Source organism: Aulonocara stuartgranti, assembly GCF_965226115.1.
Source record: "Aulonocara stuartgranti genome assembly, chromosome: 19".
Classification (NCBI taxonomy): domain Eukaryota; kingdom Metazoa; phylum Chordata; class Actinopteri; order Cichliformes; family Cichlidae; genus Aulonocara; species Aulonocara stuartgranti.
Window position 1 is genome coordinate 5,880,053 of NC_138955.1, and position 18,151 is coordinate 5,898,203.

At 39.7% G+C, this 18,151-nt stretch overlaps 1 protein-coding gene across 1 annotated transcript in view; it reads right to left on the reverse strand.

The window, feature by feature from the left end:
* Nucleotides 1-18,151, reverse strand: part of fancm (FA complementation group M) — a 45,438-nt gene that overhangs the window by 9,697 nt on the left and 17,590 nt on the right. Inside the window, exons 5-13 of the mRNA XM_082516373.1 lie at nt 14,904-15,035; nt 13,829-13,961; nt 13,579-13,671; nt 13,299-13,403; nt 12,673-12,851; nt 11,352-11,558; nt 11,004-11,244; nt 10,762-10,910; nt 10,128-10,292 (exon numbers count right to left, since the gene is read on the reverse strand). Coding sequence (XP_082372499.1) covers nt 10,128-10,292; nt 10,762-10,910; nt 11,004-11,244; nt 11,352-11,558; nt 12,673-12,851; nt 13,299-13,403; nt 13,579-13,671; nt 13,829-13,961; nt 14,904-15,035 — 1,404 coding nt within the window. The remainder of the gene's footprint in view (nt 1-10,127; nt 10,293-10,761; nt 10,911-11,003; nt 11,245-11,351; nt 11,559-12,672; nt 12,852-13,298; nt 13,404-13,578; nt 13,672-13,828; nt 13,962-14,903; nt 15,036-18,151) is intronic.

The following is an 18,151-nucleotide window of genomic DNA, read 5'->3' on the forward strand; positions in this document are numbered from 1 at the left end:
TCCTGAGTAAAATATGAACAATTTTAGTAACGGTAATCCACCTATTAATGAAGATATGTAGTTAAATAACAAAACCAAAAAACAACATGATCTCCATAATTGTGCAAGAGGAAAGTCATGGGATAACCCGAGTGACTGGAGTCACAATGAATGTCTGTAGCAAATCTCATGGTAAATCATTTAGTGGGTATCAAGGTATTTGTGCAACGTTGTTTTTTGTTTTTTTTTTAAGGAAAGAGGAAATTTAGTGTGACAGGAAAACGTCACAAAATCAGCAAAGACATTATTATTCATCCTGTGGAAATGAGTGATTGTGAAACTTGTAACAATCCATGTTACAGGTATTTCACTGGATTTGAATTAAACATTATGTTGCTGGTATGAGAAAAACTGACATTTTTTTAGGGAAAAATAAATCATTTTCACTAATAACCTTCTCATTTTCATTCACTTTTAATTTCTCTTGCTCAAATGTGCAGCTAGTGCTCAGTTGGTTCTAGAGTATTCCTACAAAATTACAAGGAACGTCAACCTTGTTTAATTTATGAGTATTGAACTAAAGCACTCTGATTCTTGATCAGCAGGTTTCTAGTGTAAGACCTGGAGTCAGTATGGCGCCTGTTATACAATAAAGTTAAGTGAATGCGCGTGCGTGCATGTGCGTGTGTGTGACATTTATCCTGGGAAAAACACACATCCTCCACAAATTACACGTCCTTCTTGATAATGCCTTAAAAACACTGTCACTTCACTTTAAAACATCTTTTGCATTTCAGAGTGATTTATTGTCTTTAATGACTCTAAGTCAAACGTCTTCAAAGTTAAGCTGAGGACGTATTTTTCATTGAACATTTGGAATCTCTGGGAAGTGTGGTTGGAGAAAAAGGTGGTGATGTATTCATTTAGGTAAATAGTGTGAATGTGTGCAACATGAACCCTTTTAGTTTTATTCTTTTTGTTGTAAAACACTTTGTTTTTAAGTGTGCTAAACACAAAATGTACTTGACAACTCTGTGGCGACTTGCAATTTTTTTATTATTATTTTTTTCTACACACCTTATACCACCTCCTTTAATCCTTTAACAAAGCAAACTAACTTGCGGGCAAAGACTGAGCTGCTTGCAGTCGTCACACAGTGTAATTATCATTTCAGCACTTCACACCTCTGATTAAGAGCCAAATACTTTTCAGAGGTGAGGCTTTCCCTAGAAATATATATAATAAAAAAACTGGACTTTCTCTTTTAAACTCACAGCAAAGAAATGTGTTTTAATTTACCATAAGTAAACATAAAACTAAAACTATGTGTTACAAAAATAAAAACGACTAATACCAAGTGAAACAATACTATTAACTTACAAAACAAATCCCAAGAAATTGAGTTTTTTTTGTCAATACGGTTAAATTTGTAAACACAAAAAGCACAGGGTGGATTTGATGGTTATCTTTATTAAGACTGTTCATATTATCGTGAGTCAGCCGCTTTCATAAAGTTCTGTAATATCATATGTTTGTATTACAGAACCTCCTCAGAACATCTTAAATCTTGCCATTAATAAAGGCATCCAGATATTTGGATACTGCAGAAGAAACAGAGACCCACTGTCCTATGACCTCGGGCATCAACAAAGTACAGTGGGGCAAAAAAGTATTTAGTCAGCCACCGATTGTGCAAGTTCCCCCACTTAAAATGATGACAGAGGTCAGTAATTTGCACCAGAGGTACACTTCAACTGTGAGAGACAGAATGTGAAAAAAAAATCCATGAATTCACATGGTAGGATTTGTAAAGAATTTATTCGTAAATTAGGGTGGAAAATAAGTATTTGGTCACCTCAAACAAGGAAAATCTCTGGCTCTCACAGACCTGTAACGTCTTCTGTAAGACGCTTTTCTGTCCCCCACTCGTTACCTGTATGAATGGCACCTGTTTGAACTCATCATCTGTATAAAAGACACCTGTCCACAGCCTCAAACAGTCAGACTCCAAACTCCGCCATGGCCAAGACCAAAGAGCTTTCGAAGGACACCAGGAAAAGTATTGTAGACCTGCACCAGACTGGGAAGAGTGAATCTACAATAGGCAAGCAGCTTGGTGTGAAAAAATCAACTGTGGGAGCAATCATCAGAAAATGGAAGACATACAAGACCACTGATAATCTCCCACGATCTGGGGCTCCATGCAAGATCTCATCCCGTGGGGTCAAAATGATCATGAGAACGGTGAGCAAAGATCCCAGAACCACACGGGGGGACCTGGTGAATGACCTGCAGAGAGCTGGGACCAAAGTAACAAAGGTCACCATCAGTAACACACTACAACGGCAGGGAATCAAATCCCGCAGTGCCAGACGTGTTCCGCTGCTGAAGCCAGTGCATGTCCAGGCCCGTCTGAAGTTTGCCAGAGAGCACATGGATGATACAGCAGAGGATTGGGAGAATGTCATGTGGTCAGATGAAACCAAAGTAGAACTTTTTGGTATAAACCCAACTCGTCGTGTTTGGAGGAAGAAGAATACTGAGTTGCATCCCAAGAACACCATACCTACTGTGAAGCATGGGGGTGGAAACATCATGCTATGGGGCTGTTTTTCTGCCAAGGGGACAGGACGACTGATCCGTGTTAAGGACAGAATGAATGGGGCCATGTATCGTGAGATTTTGAGCCAAAACCTCCTTCCATCAGTGAGAACTTTGAAGATGAAACGAGGCTGGGTCTTCCAACATGACAATGATCCAAAACACACCGCCCGGGCAACAAAGGAGTGGCTCCGTAAGAAGCATTTGAAAGTCCTGGAGTGGCCTAGCCAGTCTCCAGACCTCAACCCCATAGAAAATCTGTGGCGGGAGTTGAAAGTCCGTGTTGCTCGGCGACAGCCCCAAAACATCACTGCTCTCGAGAAGATCTGCATGGAGGAATGGGCCAAAATACCAGCTACTGTGTGTGCAAACCTGGTAAAGACCTATAGTAAACGTTTGACCTCTGTTATTGCCAACAAAGGTTATGTTACAAAGTATTGAGTTGTATTTTTGTTATTGACCAAATACTTATTTTCCACCCTGATTTACGAATAAATTCTTTACAAATCCTACCATGTGGATTCATGGATTTTTTTTTTCACATTCTGTCTCTCACAGTTGAAGTGTACCTCTGGTGCAAATTACTGACCTCTGTCATCATTTTAAGTGGGGGAACTTGCACAATCGGTGGCTGACTAAATACTTTTTTGCCCCACTGTATCTCCACCCAGAGAACTGCTAATTACTGGATATGTTCTCATTGTTAGAACCATCTGGCACCAACATCCATGCCATCCATTTTCAGAGTCACTTAGATCATCTTTGCTTGATTCAAACTTCAGCACGGTTGTTTTGACCATATCTACATCCCTAATTTCTAGTTGCTACCATGTGATTACTGCTCTTTGATGTTGTTGCGGTTTTGTTTTTTTATCTCTGTAAGAGACTGAAGAGCTTCTGTTTACTACACCTTATCTTCTAGCATCTGGTTTTCGATTAACATACACCTCCCTTGTAGAAAAAAAAGATGGATTTTCTAATAATATTTGATGCCATTTTTGGATATTCTTGCTGAAAAGTAATGGATTGGGCTTCACTCATATAGGATTAACCCCAACCCCTGGCCCTCAATTAATTAATGATCAGATTAAGTCGCCACATCTAGAAATGTTGCAGACAGAAATAACCTTGATGACAAGAACAGAGCGAGATAAAGAGAGCGCTGTGTACGCTAGAAGGGTCAGACGGTTCATATTGTTTCAGACTGCATGATGAGGGAAGCAGCAAAGTGGAAACTCCTCTCAGCTGATTATCTCATTGCACTACAACAACATGAATTTGATGCTCATGAGCATACACAATCAGATCAGAATCAGAATCAGGAACTTTATTGTCATTGTCATGAGAACAACGAAATTAAGAATGGTCCCCGATCATTGCATCATCCCTAATACTAATAAGATATAACAGTAAAACATTCACATACATTCCCACACACATGCTTCAGACCGTGCATAGATTAACACAAGAGTGGCGTGATGGACATTTTTTTGTAGTATTCAGATGTGTTATTGCAGTTGGATAACAGCTGTGTTTGAGTCTATTAGTCCTTGCTCTGAACTGTCATCTGTATTCATGGGTCTGCGTGACTTTGTTTCCAAACAAGCTACGACTCAGGATAAGAAATCGTCAAATGCCTTTGTCGTCAGATTGTGGTACATGAACAACTATGAACAACTGAAATGCTGATTTACAAGACTATATTTCAATGGATTTGGCATCACAACTCAAAATAATGAAGGATGATCTAAAGCTAATTGTGACATCAGCCACTGGGAGGCAAGTTTCAACAGGACCACAGGAGGGAAAAATGCATTATGACAAATTACAAAAACAAACCTATGTTGGTTCTTTGTCCAAAATAACTGTATATAATAATCCCAGAGATAGTGTATTTGTTTACATCCAAGCAGAATCCATCTATGTATTTTTTATTGCTTATTCAACTTTAAGTGGATATATAAATAACAATAACATAATTATAAACATAGTTTCTCTCCTTATATGTCTGTTTCCTACAAATTTGTCAAAGATTTATAAAGAAAAAAAAACAAGGGCATGTTTACCACTGTGGTGTATCATCTCCTGTTTGCCTGTGTGTTGGGGAACAGACACTTCTATTCATCCTTTAGCCCTAAATGTTTTGAATGGTTTAAGGGTGTGAGCTACATAAAGGTCACCTGAGCTACAGAGACTACTACTACTACTAATAACAGTGAATTAAGCAGGGGCTTTGCTGAGAAAGAAGTACATGCTGCAGGGTGGATATACTGTCCACACTGTCCAATTCAAATCATTTCAGTTCTATTTATATGACGCCAAATCACAATAACAGTCACATCAAGGTCGGTGCTTTATATTGCAAGGTAAAGACCCTACAATAACAAAGAGAAAAGCCCAACAATCAGATGCCCCCCTGTGACCAAATACTTGGCAATGGTGGGAAGAAAAATCTCCCGTTTAACAGGAAGAAACCTCAGGCAGAATTAGGAAGAGGAAGGGGCGGCCGCCTGCTACGACCGGTTGGGGGTGAGGGAGTTACAAACAACCTTGCTATAGCTTGTACTTAGCTGGATCAGTAGATTAGAAAATAAATGGATGAATGAAGATAATGATGCTGTACTATTTTCATTTTAATATAGGGCTTTTTTTTATGATTTACAGATCAAACCATTTGACATCATCTATCTTTATTACATTTCAACAGTATTCCAGAAAATCTATTTTAAAATAGAAATGGAAAACTGGAATGGAAAATTCAGATTTAGATATCTTTTAACATTTAAATTAGCTTTAAAATGTGTCTAATTTAGCTTTATAAAAATCTTTTCTGCATCTATTTTCTGATCTACAACTCTATCCTCCTCAGTCTAGTACACTGTACATCTAGGTCATCACAGCCTGACCTACTTCCAGCCTTCTGGCCTTACATAACAGTTCTCTGAACCATTACATAATATCAGGAGAAGGGGCCTGCTGCTTGGCTATCTTCATTGTAAAAAGAGAGAAACAGTGAGATGAAAAACAGAATTTTTTTTATTTAGGGTGGGTTTTTTCTTGTCTCATGAGCACATGATTTCCAGAGTGGGGATATTTAGTGGAGGAGAATAATAGGAAAAATAATGTTTGGCCTTTGATTCAAGGACTTTTTTTTGCTTGTTTTAAACTGTGATGCCAAGAGACATAGAGAAAAAAGCAAAGGGTCAAAAGCACTCTTCAAATTCAGGCCAAACAAGTAATCCATGACTCACATTATCCCTGACAGCGAGAGTAAAGGAGGTGAGTGCCGAGGGAGAGTCCGCTTATGAGTTAATGCCTGAAAGGTGAACACATGTCTTATGCTCTCCTGAGTTTTAAATGCACTTTAGAACAGCACACAGCAACACTACATATGAGCGGGCGAACACCTCAAACCTGATATGGATCAGGTTTGAGGTGTTCACTCACCCCGGTTCTGTTAGCCGTCAGGGCTGGGGGGCTGGGAGGAGGTGCTGGCCGTCAGACTGGGGTCTGGGATGCGGGGCCTCCCTGCTACTGCAGATAAGGAGGTGGTCCGCTTGCCTCCACCCCAGAGAGAAGGGTTACATCTCCTGGGTCTAGGTGCGGCTTGCCCCTCTGAGGGCGGGGGTACCTGGACCTGGGATATAGAGTATGTTTGGGGAGTGCGACAGTCTGTGCAGTGTCTATTTGTGTCTGTCTACACGTTGGGTGAGTGCCGAGTATTTGGTTGTGCATATGGGGTGGGAATGCACGTTTGTGTCCGCGTGTGCCTGTTCGTCTGTGTCTATATGTCAGGTTGGGTCTTAGACTCAACCTCTCTGGGTACATCTCAGGCCCTCTAAAGTACGGAGGCCTATCTCCCCTCACCACACTCCCTGACGGTGGCTGATGCCCTCAGTCGTTGGTGTGTTGGTGGTCCTTGTCGTCTGGGGCTGGGCACTCATGTATGTACCGGCTCACTCCTGGTGGCCGATTGGCGGGGCCGGGCGCCTGTGACCCGGCTGGGCTCCTTCCGGGGGGTGGGATGCCCTCAGGCCTCTGGGCCTGAAGCTTGGTCCTCTCTGGCACAGCTGGCTGCCGGCAGAGCCACTGCAACCCCCTCTGGCCTCTGCTCCGTAGCTGCGGGGTATGCACACAGGTGTACACACGGGTGTTCACAGACGCGGACTACACCTTTCTTGGTTGCTGCCTCAAAGCACATTGTGCGCTGTCTATCTTGCGTGCTGCACAATATCGTTTAATATTTAGTATCTACTGTTATCTACTGCTAGCTAGTTTATTGTGATGGTGCTGTTTTTTTATTATGTTGCTCTTTGTTGTTTGCTTTCTCTTCTGTTTTTTTTTCTCCATACAGGTGATCCAGGTGTTTTGTTTGTTTGTTTGTTTTTCTTTCTGCTCCCCTTTGGTTTTCTTTCTCTCCCTCTCTTTCTTTCATTCTTTCTCCCTGTCCTATCCCCCAGTCATGTCTGTCCCGTTTGTAGCAACCGAAAATAAAATAAATTCATAATTATAATAAAGGTAAATCAAATGGACCAATATGGCAAGGCCATGATGATCGACTTGGTAAAATAAATCCGCTTGGCATCTTTCTTGGCCTTAAGACAACAATTCTGATGGCCAAAGATCCAAACGGGACACAAAAAAAAAGAAAAAAAAGAACACGTCTTTGTGCGTGAGCTGCAAAAACGTAAAAACAACTTAGTTCATCACCTCTATATTGCGAGTTAATCCTTAACTTTATGTGTTTAAAACGATGAACAAAAACAAGAACAATATGAACAAACATGTTTTGTGGACTTTAAAATACAGTTGTACTGCTGTAGTTTGTTTACTGGTTGTGTAGAATTAAAAAAAGAGATTTGCTCTTTCTGGAAATAAATAAATTCAAAACTAATTACAGATTTGAAAGAGGTTTTGTTCTCAGTCGCTGAAGATGGAGATGCTGAAGACAGCTTCTAATTTAATTTTGTGACGGACAGACCAGTCTGGTGTCGAGCCAGAACCTTTCAGGAATTTTTTATTAGCTTTTTCCAGGTATTTGGTGTGTACACAATTCTGGTTATTTCCATCCAGCTAGAACTTAAAGGACCAAAAAGGTTATGTACATGATATATGAGCATACATGTACATATATATATATGTACATGTCTATGAACACAGTTCTCCATGCCATCCACAAATGCAGGTTAAGCTCTCTCATACAAAGAAGAACATGAACATAGATGAACGTGAGCTTCTCTGGGTCAAAGGTCACTTAAAATGGGTTGAAGCCAAGTGGAAAACTGTTCTGTGGTTAGAAAGGTCACAATTTGAAATTCGTTTTGGAAAACATGGACAGACTAAAGGACAAACCAGGGAGCAGAATCACCCAGCTTGTTATCAGGGCTCAGTTTAAAAGCCTACGCCTATGATGTTATGGGGGTTCATTAGTGCCTATCAGTTTGGCCACTTACACATCTGAAAAGGCACCATCAATGCTGAAAAGTATATGCAGGTCCTAGAGAAACACATCCAGATGGGATCTTTTCCCTTACATATTTTATCTATTACAACAATGTGGCTTTCTTGTAGAAGAGTCAAGGTGCTGAACTGGCCTACCTGCAGTGCAGACCTCTCACCAACTGAAAAGATTTAGCACTAAATAAATAAATATTTTACAGAGGACCCTGCACTGTTGAGCAGCTAGAAGTCTTTATCAGAGAAAAATGGGACAGCATTCCTCTCCTAAAAGTCCAGCAGCTGGTGGCCTTGGTTCCCAGGAGAGACCAGACTATTTGCAGAGTGTTGTTAAAAGAAGAAGTGATTCTACACAGTGGTAAACATGGCATCTTGTTCATCTGTTCAAATGTTTCTGAGTTTCAATTAAATTCAAAATGACCCTACTTTTTTCATAAAATGGTAAATTTTCTTAGTTTAAACTTTTTTTTTTCATATTGAATTGTTAATAAAATGTTTTTATGACATTTGCAGATTATTTCATTCTGTTTGTACTTACATTTTACACAGCATTCCAACTGGTTTTAGAGTGTCCAATTGGTTTTCAGGCTGCAAAAATGGAGGAACTCAAAAATGATTGTTCTTATACGGTTAATGCAATACTTTAGTTAAGCCGGTCGATTTCAAGCTGAAAGTCTAGACCACAATCATACCTTTATCATCTCACTTCAACTCTATTGTAGCAAAAGTATGACAAATGTGCCAACTTCCAAATACTAATTACTCATTGGCTGACTTGTGACCTGAATTCAACCACCATCAAAACATGTGACATATAAGCTGCCATCTTGCGCCGTAATCCTGTTTTGTTTTCACAAGTGGAATAATTTTCTCCTTCACGAGTACGGTCAAGATCCGTATTGGGGAAAAAATGGCAATAAGAGCCCATTTGTTAGTTTAGCCAACAGTCAGTTTTACCATAATCTCTGACCTAATTTCAAGGGTCTTATCGATGGCACAATCTGTGAAATGGCAGATGGCGAGACGAGGAGGCCTGTAGCGGGCTATAGCAGATATCGGGCGATAAGGTGTTTAGCGGGTACCTACTAGCTGAACACAAAAAACAAGGTCAGGAAGAAAGTAATTGGAAAAACCATGTGATTAAGTTACCTTTCTCATACACTGATTATTAAATAACACCAAAGCAATACTTGAGTTGGCTCCATCTTCGATTCTTGAGATGCAAATTCAACGGGGCAACAGTTGTTGTGACAGGACTGATGTGATAACCATACTGATTCGGTTGCTCTCAATTAGCAGCTAAAGCATGAACGAAGCTGCTGCTGCTGCTGCTGGGTCAGCAAACTGTGACGAGAGATGAATTATGAGCTAGAACACTTTGAGATGGTAAACCCTTCAATTTCCTCTACGAGAAAAAAAATAGCTAAGTTCTCTTTAAAAATAACTAAAACCCACTGATAACAAATTTGGCTTCAAGTGCACCGAGATATTAATTAAAATAGTGTTTGAAGTGTTGTTTTTAAAAGAGAATCTTTTCATTCAGTCCTTTTTCTTTAAATAGCAACTGGAAAGAAAAAAGAAAGGAGAAACAGCCTGGAAAGACCCAGCTGAATATAAATCAAATATTTATCTCCTTACTAAAGCCACAATTACGCCATGGAAACTGTTTATTATGCAAGGAATTTGCCTTCCAGGTCAAAAAGATGAATTTAGTAACTCAACACAAACCACAATTGTGTGTTCACATGCAACTCAGCTGACTCCTTTCAGCCTAGTAAGTTTATGAAGTTTGGTTTTCCCATGGGTAAATGCTCACTACTGTCTCGATTTTATGAAACTAAGCAAGATTTACGCAAGATGTCTAAGGTCATTTTATAAAACCAGTTTCCTATCACCAAGAGCTTTTCAATTAGTGGTGTATGCTTTGAATTAGTGGTTAGGTTTTCTACTGATTTACTAGTAAGCTGTCAACTCATTCTAGGCTATAGCTATGCTCCTGTACGACACAAAGAAGTACTACATTTGCTATAACTAATTGCCATATTATTTATAAAACAACAAAATGATGACTAACCAAACATTCGTCTCACCTCATTTTCCTCTCTCATGCGGTCTATGAGCTCCATCACCTTAATAAAGTGGCTGCAGCGAAGGGAATGATCAACAACATGAGAAGGGAGCGCTTTGTGTTGCCAGTGTCTCCATTCCCACAAAGACAGCTCCCTGGATGGTTGTTTGTTTTTGGAAACCTCCTCCTTAGGGACATGAAATAACATAATTAAAAAAGTAAGGTTGAAGTAGAAATAATATCATTACATTCAAGTCAATAATATATGACACAAACTGGTTTTACCATGCATAGCTTTCCAGCTGTAGGTGGGAGATTATTCCACCTGAAATCATGGCAACTGCACTTTCCGTGCCCCATGCAAATGTGGAAGTGACACTTAACTGCCAGAAATCCATAGAGCCACTCAAAATATCTTCATTTATATTTTTTCCCCATTTCTGGTCTCAGCTTTTATTGTTACATATGAAGCGGTTCAAAGGGGTAGTTCTATTCAAAACTCCTGTCACTGGATAGTATCATATCCTGTACATATGGATCATGGCACAGCTGTCAAGGTTAAACTTAAAATGAGTCAATAATCAGTGCACCCTTGTTTATCTCCTTTTCAGACCTGCAGTAGAATGAGAGAAACAAAACAATAATACTAAAGAAACCTGAGGAAGTGGGTCACTGGGTATTGACAGGAAGTGTGACTGCTTCAGGGTTGGATGGGGCTCAGTATCCTCCAGCTTCATGGTTGACTCCCATAGGGAATATTCTGTACTGCTCAGAAAACCATTGGATGTTGAGCTGCCCTGTTGAACTACCAAGAGATACACAGATGTGCTCAGTCAATATCAGAAAACCATTCCACAAATAAAAACTTGATCAATCTTAAAAAAGACTCTGGAATTACTTAGGTTTTGAGGGTGGATGAGTGAGGCCCGACTCTCGGTGTGGAACCGTCGACCCCTGACAGACCGCCTGCTGTTCTCCTGGTGATCAAACTGCCCACAGGTAATGTGCATCTTATGGAGTTTGGGGTACAGCCCTTCAGGCAGCATACGGGGACTGTTGGGGTACATGTGGAACCCGTTTTTGTTGCCAGTGATGGACTTGTAGACGCTGCGTTTGTTGCTCTGGCTCTGATTGTAAGTCTGGAGAAAACAAAGACTGAACTTTTTAGACGGTTTTGTGGAGCCACATTTGCGTTATCATCTCTCATTTTGCCTAGAAATGACTAGAATTACTATACAACACCCACCCGCTCTTCCCGCCCCTCAGCCAGGATGACAACAATGCGTCCCCGACGCTTACGTCCAGTACGCCCCATTCGCTGTACCAAACGAATAGGATTCCTCTGTGCATCGAAGCAAACAATGAGGTCTACCTCTCCGATATCCAGGCCCTCTTCCCCCACACAGGTTGACACCAGTGTGTTGAAGCCTCCCTGTCTGAACTTGTGTACCACCTGCAACAAAAAAGTAGGAAAAAGTCATACAAAGTATAAAGTAGTTTAATCTTTCCAGCTTATACTGTCCCCCTAAACTCTTTAGTGCAACTATATAGCAAAAGTATTATAGAAATACAAATCTGTGCTAACTACATACTAATGGAAAACTGAAGTAATTGTTTGCTTGTTCCAAATTAGAGTCCCTTTTTATGACATTTTACAGATTAATATCTGCTCTATTTATATTCCATCACCAGACCAGCCAATGGGATGGTCAGTGCATTTGCATGTTAGTTTGATTCCTGTATTATTTGCTTATAGGAAATGGAACATGCAGTCTGCAGAGAGGAATTATATTTCTCTGGAACCAGCAGTGAAATTAATACATGGGTATTGCACTGACTGCTGTACACAGCTTCTTTGTTGGTTTTATAACCCTATACCCTACAATGTTCTGGTTCTTACACAGTGCTTTTCTACTCTACTTGAGCATTTAAAACACTTTATACAACATGCCTCATTTAACCATTCACACACATTCACACAAGCTTGTTTCTAAAGCTAAGTGATTTCTATCCAGATTCACATTGACGATGAATGCACTGGGAGGAACTTGTGGACCAGTATCTTGTCTAACGATATTTTGTCAGACTGGAGCAGCCAGAATTTAAACTACCAACTTTCCAATCAGCCCATGAGGTGCTTACCAAATGTAAACAAGGCAAGTCAAACTCAAACATGGAGTTCACTGCCATTAAAAGGAAAAGTTACAAATGAATTCTGCTGAATTTTAAAACAATACTGTACATGTGATCATGTGATCATGTGATCACAAATCTTTGAATATTGTTGGTCAATGCTTTCTGGGGGGTTTTCTCTTTTAAGATTGTATAGTCAATTTTAGCTTGGCAAAAAGGAGTTTAGCCTTGGACACTGTCCTCTTAGTCTTGCCTCTGCTCCCTTTATGGATCACCTCCACGCTATCCCTACCATCCTTCTCTGTCACACTCTTTGTGTACTCCTTCAGTCATTTACATAAATTAATCTTCTCCTGGCTTTTCCTTCTGCCTAGCAGTTGTCTGTGCCTCAAAACATTAATAACACTTGTCTTACTGTCTAAAAAAATGTGTACCTCCAGTTGCTCCTTTTGGGTAAAGCCTTTGACCCCCTTCCCAGCTGAAGCTTGGCCCATAAATGTCATGACCCTGATCAGCGGAGCATGGCGGTTCAACATGGCTGCGATCTCCTGTACACTCTCCCGAAATGATGAAAAGATCATCACACGCGTGCTTACCTCCTGAGGACCTGAACCTGGACATCGAGGAGACAGAAGAGAAACAGACTGAATAAAAAATTCCTTCAGTAATCCTGAGCTGAATTCTTTCTGTACGTTTATGACAGTCTAATTCAGACAGAGGAATGCTTTGTTCTGTGATCTTCTTGAAATTAAATACGCTCAGCTCAACCCGACCTCAAGAAAATGTTTTAGTTTTCAGTTCCAAGTTAATGAAACTATACTGTACCAAGCACTGTTATTTAAATCTCCTTTGTTAATAGATATAACCAATGTATGGATGCTACTGTTGTGGTTTAAGTTTACCACAAATTTAATGAACATCACATCCTGAGCTTCCAAAAGTATTTGTTTTCTATAAACATGGCAAGAACGATAATCAACCAAAACATGATGTAGTTAGAAGAGAATATCACATTTCTGCTTGAACCCACAGCATAGCAGTGCTATATTAAGTAGATCACCGTTATTGTTTGCTGAGCTCTCAGCCCACAGTCTGAAATGCTGCAGCACAACCTCCTCCAGTTTCTCCAGTTTGGGGTGGCTGTAAATGAATGGCTCATCTGGACCTACAAAAACAGTGAAACCAAAGCAGTGGATCCTTTGCTGTATTTTAAAGCAGGTATTTTTGTGATAATAGAAAATATCACTGATTAGAGTAAATTAAGATATCAAAACTCTTCTTCTGGCTACATAACAGGCTCAAATATGTGAGTTATGTGAATTGAATAAGAACTTAAATACCAGCAGATGGCTTCATAAACATAGTTCCCATTTCTTTGTAGAAATCCATGAACGTGGGAGTTCTCTGCAGTTCGTTCTTGGCCCTGGACATCTCTGAGCCAAACAAAGCAAGGAGAGGCCTGATGTTAAAAACTTGTTTTCCACCCGTGGATAATGTGGTGTTCGAAAGGCTACTGTTCTCTGACTCAACATATTGTTTGGATAAAGGGCTAAGAAATGTACTGCAAAAGTTAAAGGTGAGGTGACTGACCTCTGGATCCGTCCATGATTCCTTGGATGTAAAAGAAGAGAGATCGGAGGCCCATCTGCATTAGCAGCTCGTAGCCATGGTACAGGCTGATGCAAAGGGCAAAGTCGCCCTCCAGCATTCCCTGCTGTGGACCCTGCTGAGTGAAAGAGGCTGTGTGACTTCACGAGACCAATGTGGGATCAGAGTGACAGTGGAAGAAAATAAATATAATATTTGGCCATTAAGTGCGGAAAAATAGTATGAAAAATAAAACTGTCCATAACTTCTTCAACTGCAGTAATAACATTTTTTAAACAAAAATGGAGTATATAAAATGTTCCACTAACAAAGTGAATAATGGATTTCTTTCTCCACTGAACCAAAGACTATCGTCCAGCACACCTCAACCCCGGCTTATTCTAAATAACCGTAAGCAACTGGAAGTATATATGCGGAATCTTTTGCCGTGCAATCAATCACTTATTTGCATATGCAACACAACAGCACTTAATTTTATCTGGAGTTGTGTTTCTGTTCGTTTTGCAATTAAAAGCCCAAGTTCACTATCTTTTGAAATCTCTTCTTGGTGTTACTAGTTTCTGAGGGAAACATCTGTCTCTTAGCATCTGCTAAGTGCTTAGCTTTTTTCTTTGGTACTCCCCCCGTATGCCTGTTTTGGTACAGTGTTTTAACTGGAAACAGCTGCCTACTGGAGCATTATGAAAATGAAGTGACAGTGAATCAAAGTAGCATTAAAGTTGCAAGCCAGACAGATAAACACAAAGTCCTGCAAAAAGTCATGATAAAGCTCTGTAGAGACAAGGGGGATAATTCTCTATAAATGCATCACCACAGGCTACCCTCTTTCCATATTCTTGTAAATGAAGATTAGCGACTTGATTATTAAATAATATTCAGAACAACAGATGCATTCACAGTTAAATCATTAAATAGCTGGCTACATGTCTCGAGTTTCAAGGCCCCATATTTTCTTAAAATGGGTCTTAGTAGATGTAAAAACCTGTGTATCATATCATGTAAAATTACATATTACAGCAGACAGTAGATACCACAATGGGACACAGTCATTACATGCCTTGAGGTGTGATGGTGGATTCTTTCGGAACTGATCCCTGGCAAGAATGAGCTGGTATTTGGTAAGAGTCCGCAGATCCTTGTGGCCCATCACTCGGTTCTGGACCAGACGAGACATGAATTTCTCCAGCACCTGGACAAATGGAGGCAAACACATATATAGGTGATCAATTGTAGGCCACTTCCTGTTCTTTGAGGGGGGCATTATGCATAACACTGACTAGTTGCATCCTAGTGACCCCGAGCTGAAAGGTACATCCAGGAACATACAGATGTTTGTTCTTCTGATAAACAGCCTCACACACAGACTAAATGAAAGTCTGACTTCTTAACACTAAATTGCATTGAAGTGTTTCTCATCTCCCCTGTCCTTGTTTTCTTATAATGGGAAAACAGATTGAAGCGATTTTTCCAAGAGACAATTTTACCAACATCTATTCATCCTCATGACCGTGGATAATGGGAGGCTGGGTCATTACATTTTCAATTTCAGCTGGGTGGAAAAGCAACTCTGCAAAGTGAATGGAACAAAATTACCCTGGAAAAAAGTAGGTTACCCGGTGGAGTCAACTAGTGTCTAAAAACAAAATTATATAACACATGGCAAGCAATTTTTCTTGTTTTTTAGGGCATTCAAGCATCAAAATTAACAAAGTAAATAAAAGGTATTGTAAGCGATAATGAACCAGAAATGAAGATTTACTCTTTATGAGTGAACTGAGCTGAGGCCATGCCCCATATCTCCTTAAGGACAACCTGTTTCTCTGAGATTAATATGCATTAATGTGTGTGTGTGTGTGTGTGTGTGTGTGTGTGTGTGTGTGTGTGTGTGTGTGTGTGTGTGTGTGTGTGTATAAATGTGTGTGTGTGTATAGATGTATAGATAGATAGATGTATAGATAGATAGATGTATAGATAGATAGATGTATAGATAGATAGATGTGTAGATAGATGGATATATAGATGTTTAGATAGATGGATGTACAGATAGATAGATGGATAGATAGATATTTATTAGTTTCACAAAATGTATGTCACACAGGATTTTTTTTCTTATTAAGCTCAATTAACCACCTCAATTAGGTGAGGTGGTTACAGCTAAATCAAAATTCCAAAATGGGTGCTGGATGGAGGTATAATTGCACAGTTCAGGTAGTACTCAATGTTCAATGTAGTACTGAGTACAGATGGGCAGCAAAAATGCTGTAGGCATTTCTATTAATGGTTACAATGAAATCTACCTGCAATATGACAAGGATGGAGCCAATGATGGATTTGCTTGTTTATATGAACAAACACTCTGGGGATAAAACAGTTTTACAGCCTTTTCCCCTTTTTTTCCCCATTTACTGTGATATATTAGTATATCGTCTGCAAGATGATGAGCAAAATGACAGATGAATACAAAACATTGGGTTTCCGACAATGCAGAAGCTAAAAGCGCAGATGTTTTTTTAGAACTTTTTAGAATCACTAGAAGGTATGATAATTTTCTTACTTCATCTATGCATCCACCATAGATGCTTGAACAACTTATTGATTGCAATTAAATTTAGTGTCGACAACAATCCTAGTCATTCATGACATTCCACTGATTTTCAATCGATGTAAAGATAGTGAAGAACAAAGTTGTGTCTGCACCTCTTACTGTAGCTGCTGTGTGTCCCTTTCTTACTTATAAGATATTTTTTTATTATTTTACATGTCAAGAGAAAGGACCGCTAGCAGCAACCAGCTTGTAGGCTGATAGGTGGAGCTCAGTGTGGAAATGTGTACACAGCGGTCAGGTCCAGATTATGAGATTACTCAGAACCAGATTAGTGAGGTCACTGTTTTAGGCTGCCTGGAATGTGAAGTGAAATAACAGAATGTGCTGAAAGAAAAGTGTCTACTCTGAAAGTAATATGTCTGATTATTTATACCTCCTCTTGTGTAGAAATCAATGCAAATCCTGGCCTCAGTTTATGATTAGTGTCAGCACTAGTTTGTTTCCAAGGGTATCCAGTGATTTACTTTGCCAAAAGAATTACTTTGGAGGTAAAGGTTAAGGTGTTGATTGGCATTTTCTGATTTAAATGTGGAAACTGGGAATGCAAACTTAAAATATATTTTCATATGTACATTTAGCAACTTGAGCATAAGGCAAATGCTATCTGAAATAAAGGATAGTAATATAAAGATGGTGTAGACATTGCACTTTGATTTATCTAGTGCTAGCAAAAAAGAGCTTGGCCCAATTGACAATAATGTAGTTGACAATCTCAATGAGCATGCTCTGTGGGTTCCAGCAGCTGATTGGTTGAGAGCCATGGAGCTAAGTGACGTGAGGAATTGGTCAAAGTCTGTCTATAGGCAGCTATTAATAACATAACCTATACTAAACTGAACTCTCACTTTGTCATGTAAACAACGAGGAGGTCTTCATGATGTATTTGTGTGTCTGTGTGTCAAGAGTTCTGTGTCTGTATTTTTGTGTGCATAGTAAAACTGTCTTAGTATCACTGACACTTTTGAATAAGTCTAAAGAGAAAAGAACCAGCTGCTAAATGAAGAGAACACACTTCAGTATGGTTAACCATGTGACAGCTGATGAGGCGACTGCTGCTACAAGGCTGCTGTTGTGAATCCATATCTGTCTGTGATGGCTTATAATGAAGAGAGGGAAAAGACAAAACTAGTGATTGTGTAGGTGGAAAGGCACAGCCATGGAGGGGCCACGGGTCCCCCCCACTCCCTCCTTGTAGACCATTGTAGGTGTGTCTTTCAGTGTATTTACACAGACCCTCCCACACCAACTATAGTAGATTATATAATATCCTCTCTACGTGCCTGTTGAAGGGTGCAGCATGGTGGCTGGCTGTTGCAGTGACACAGATCAGAGGAAATCCTGCCTAGTCAGTCCCCTAGCGCACAAGTTTGCGTGTGCTTATAATCCACTGCCTGGGAATAAAAAAAATCTGTCGAAAGACTACAGATTAAAAAAAAATATTAAAAAGATCTAGCAAAGAAAAGAACTGATTACTATTTAAAATACATTTTTATCACTCTTTTATAGGTTTTATAGCTTGCTTTAAATAAACGGCAAAGATGTAAATGCAGGCCAAAAAATTGCGTTCTTAAGGTCAAGGATGTCATCAACTTCTTTAAGCATTTGGATGCAAAAAATACACAATAATGAAATGCAAAGCTGTTACTGTGACAGAAAAATACATTAAAATATATGATCCTTTAAGCTGACAGTGAATGGAA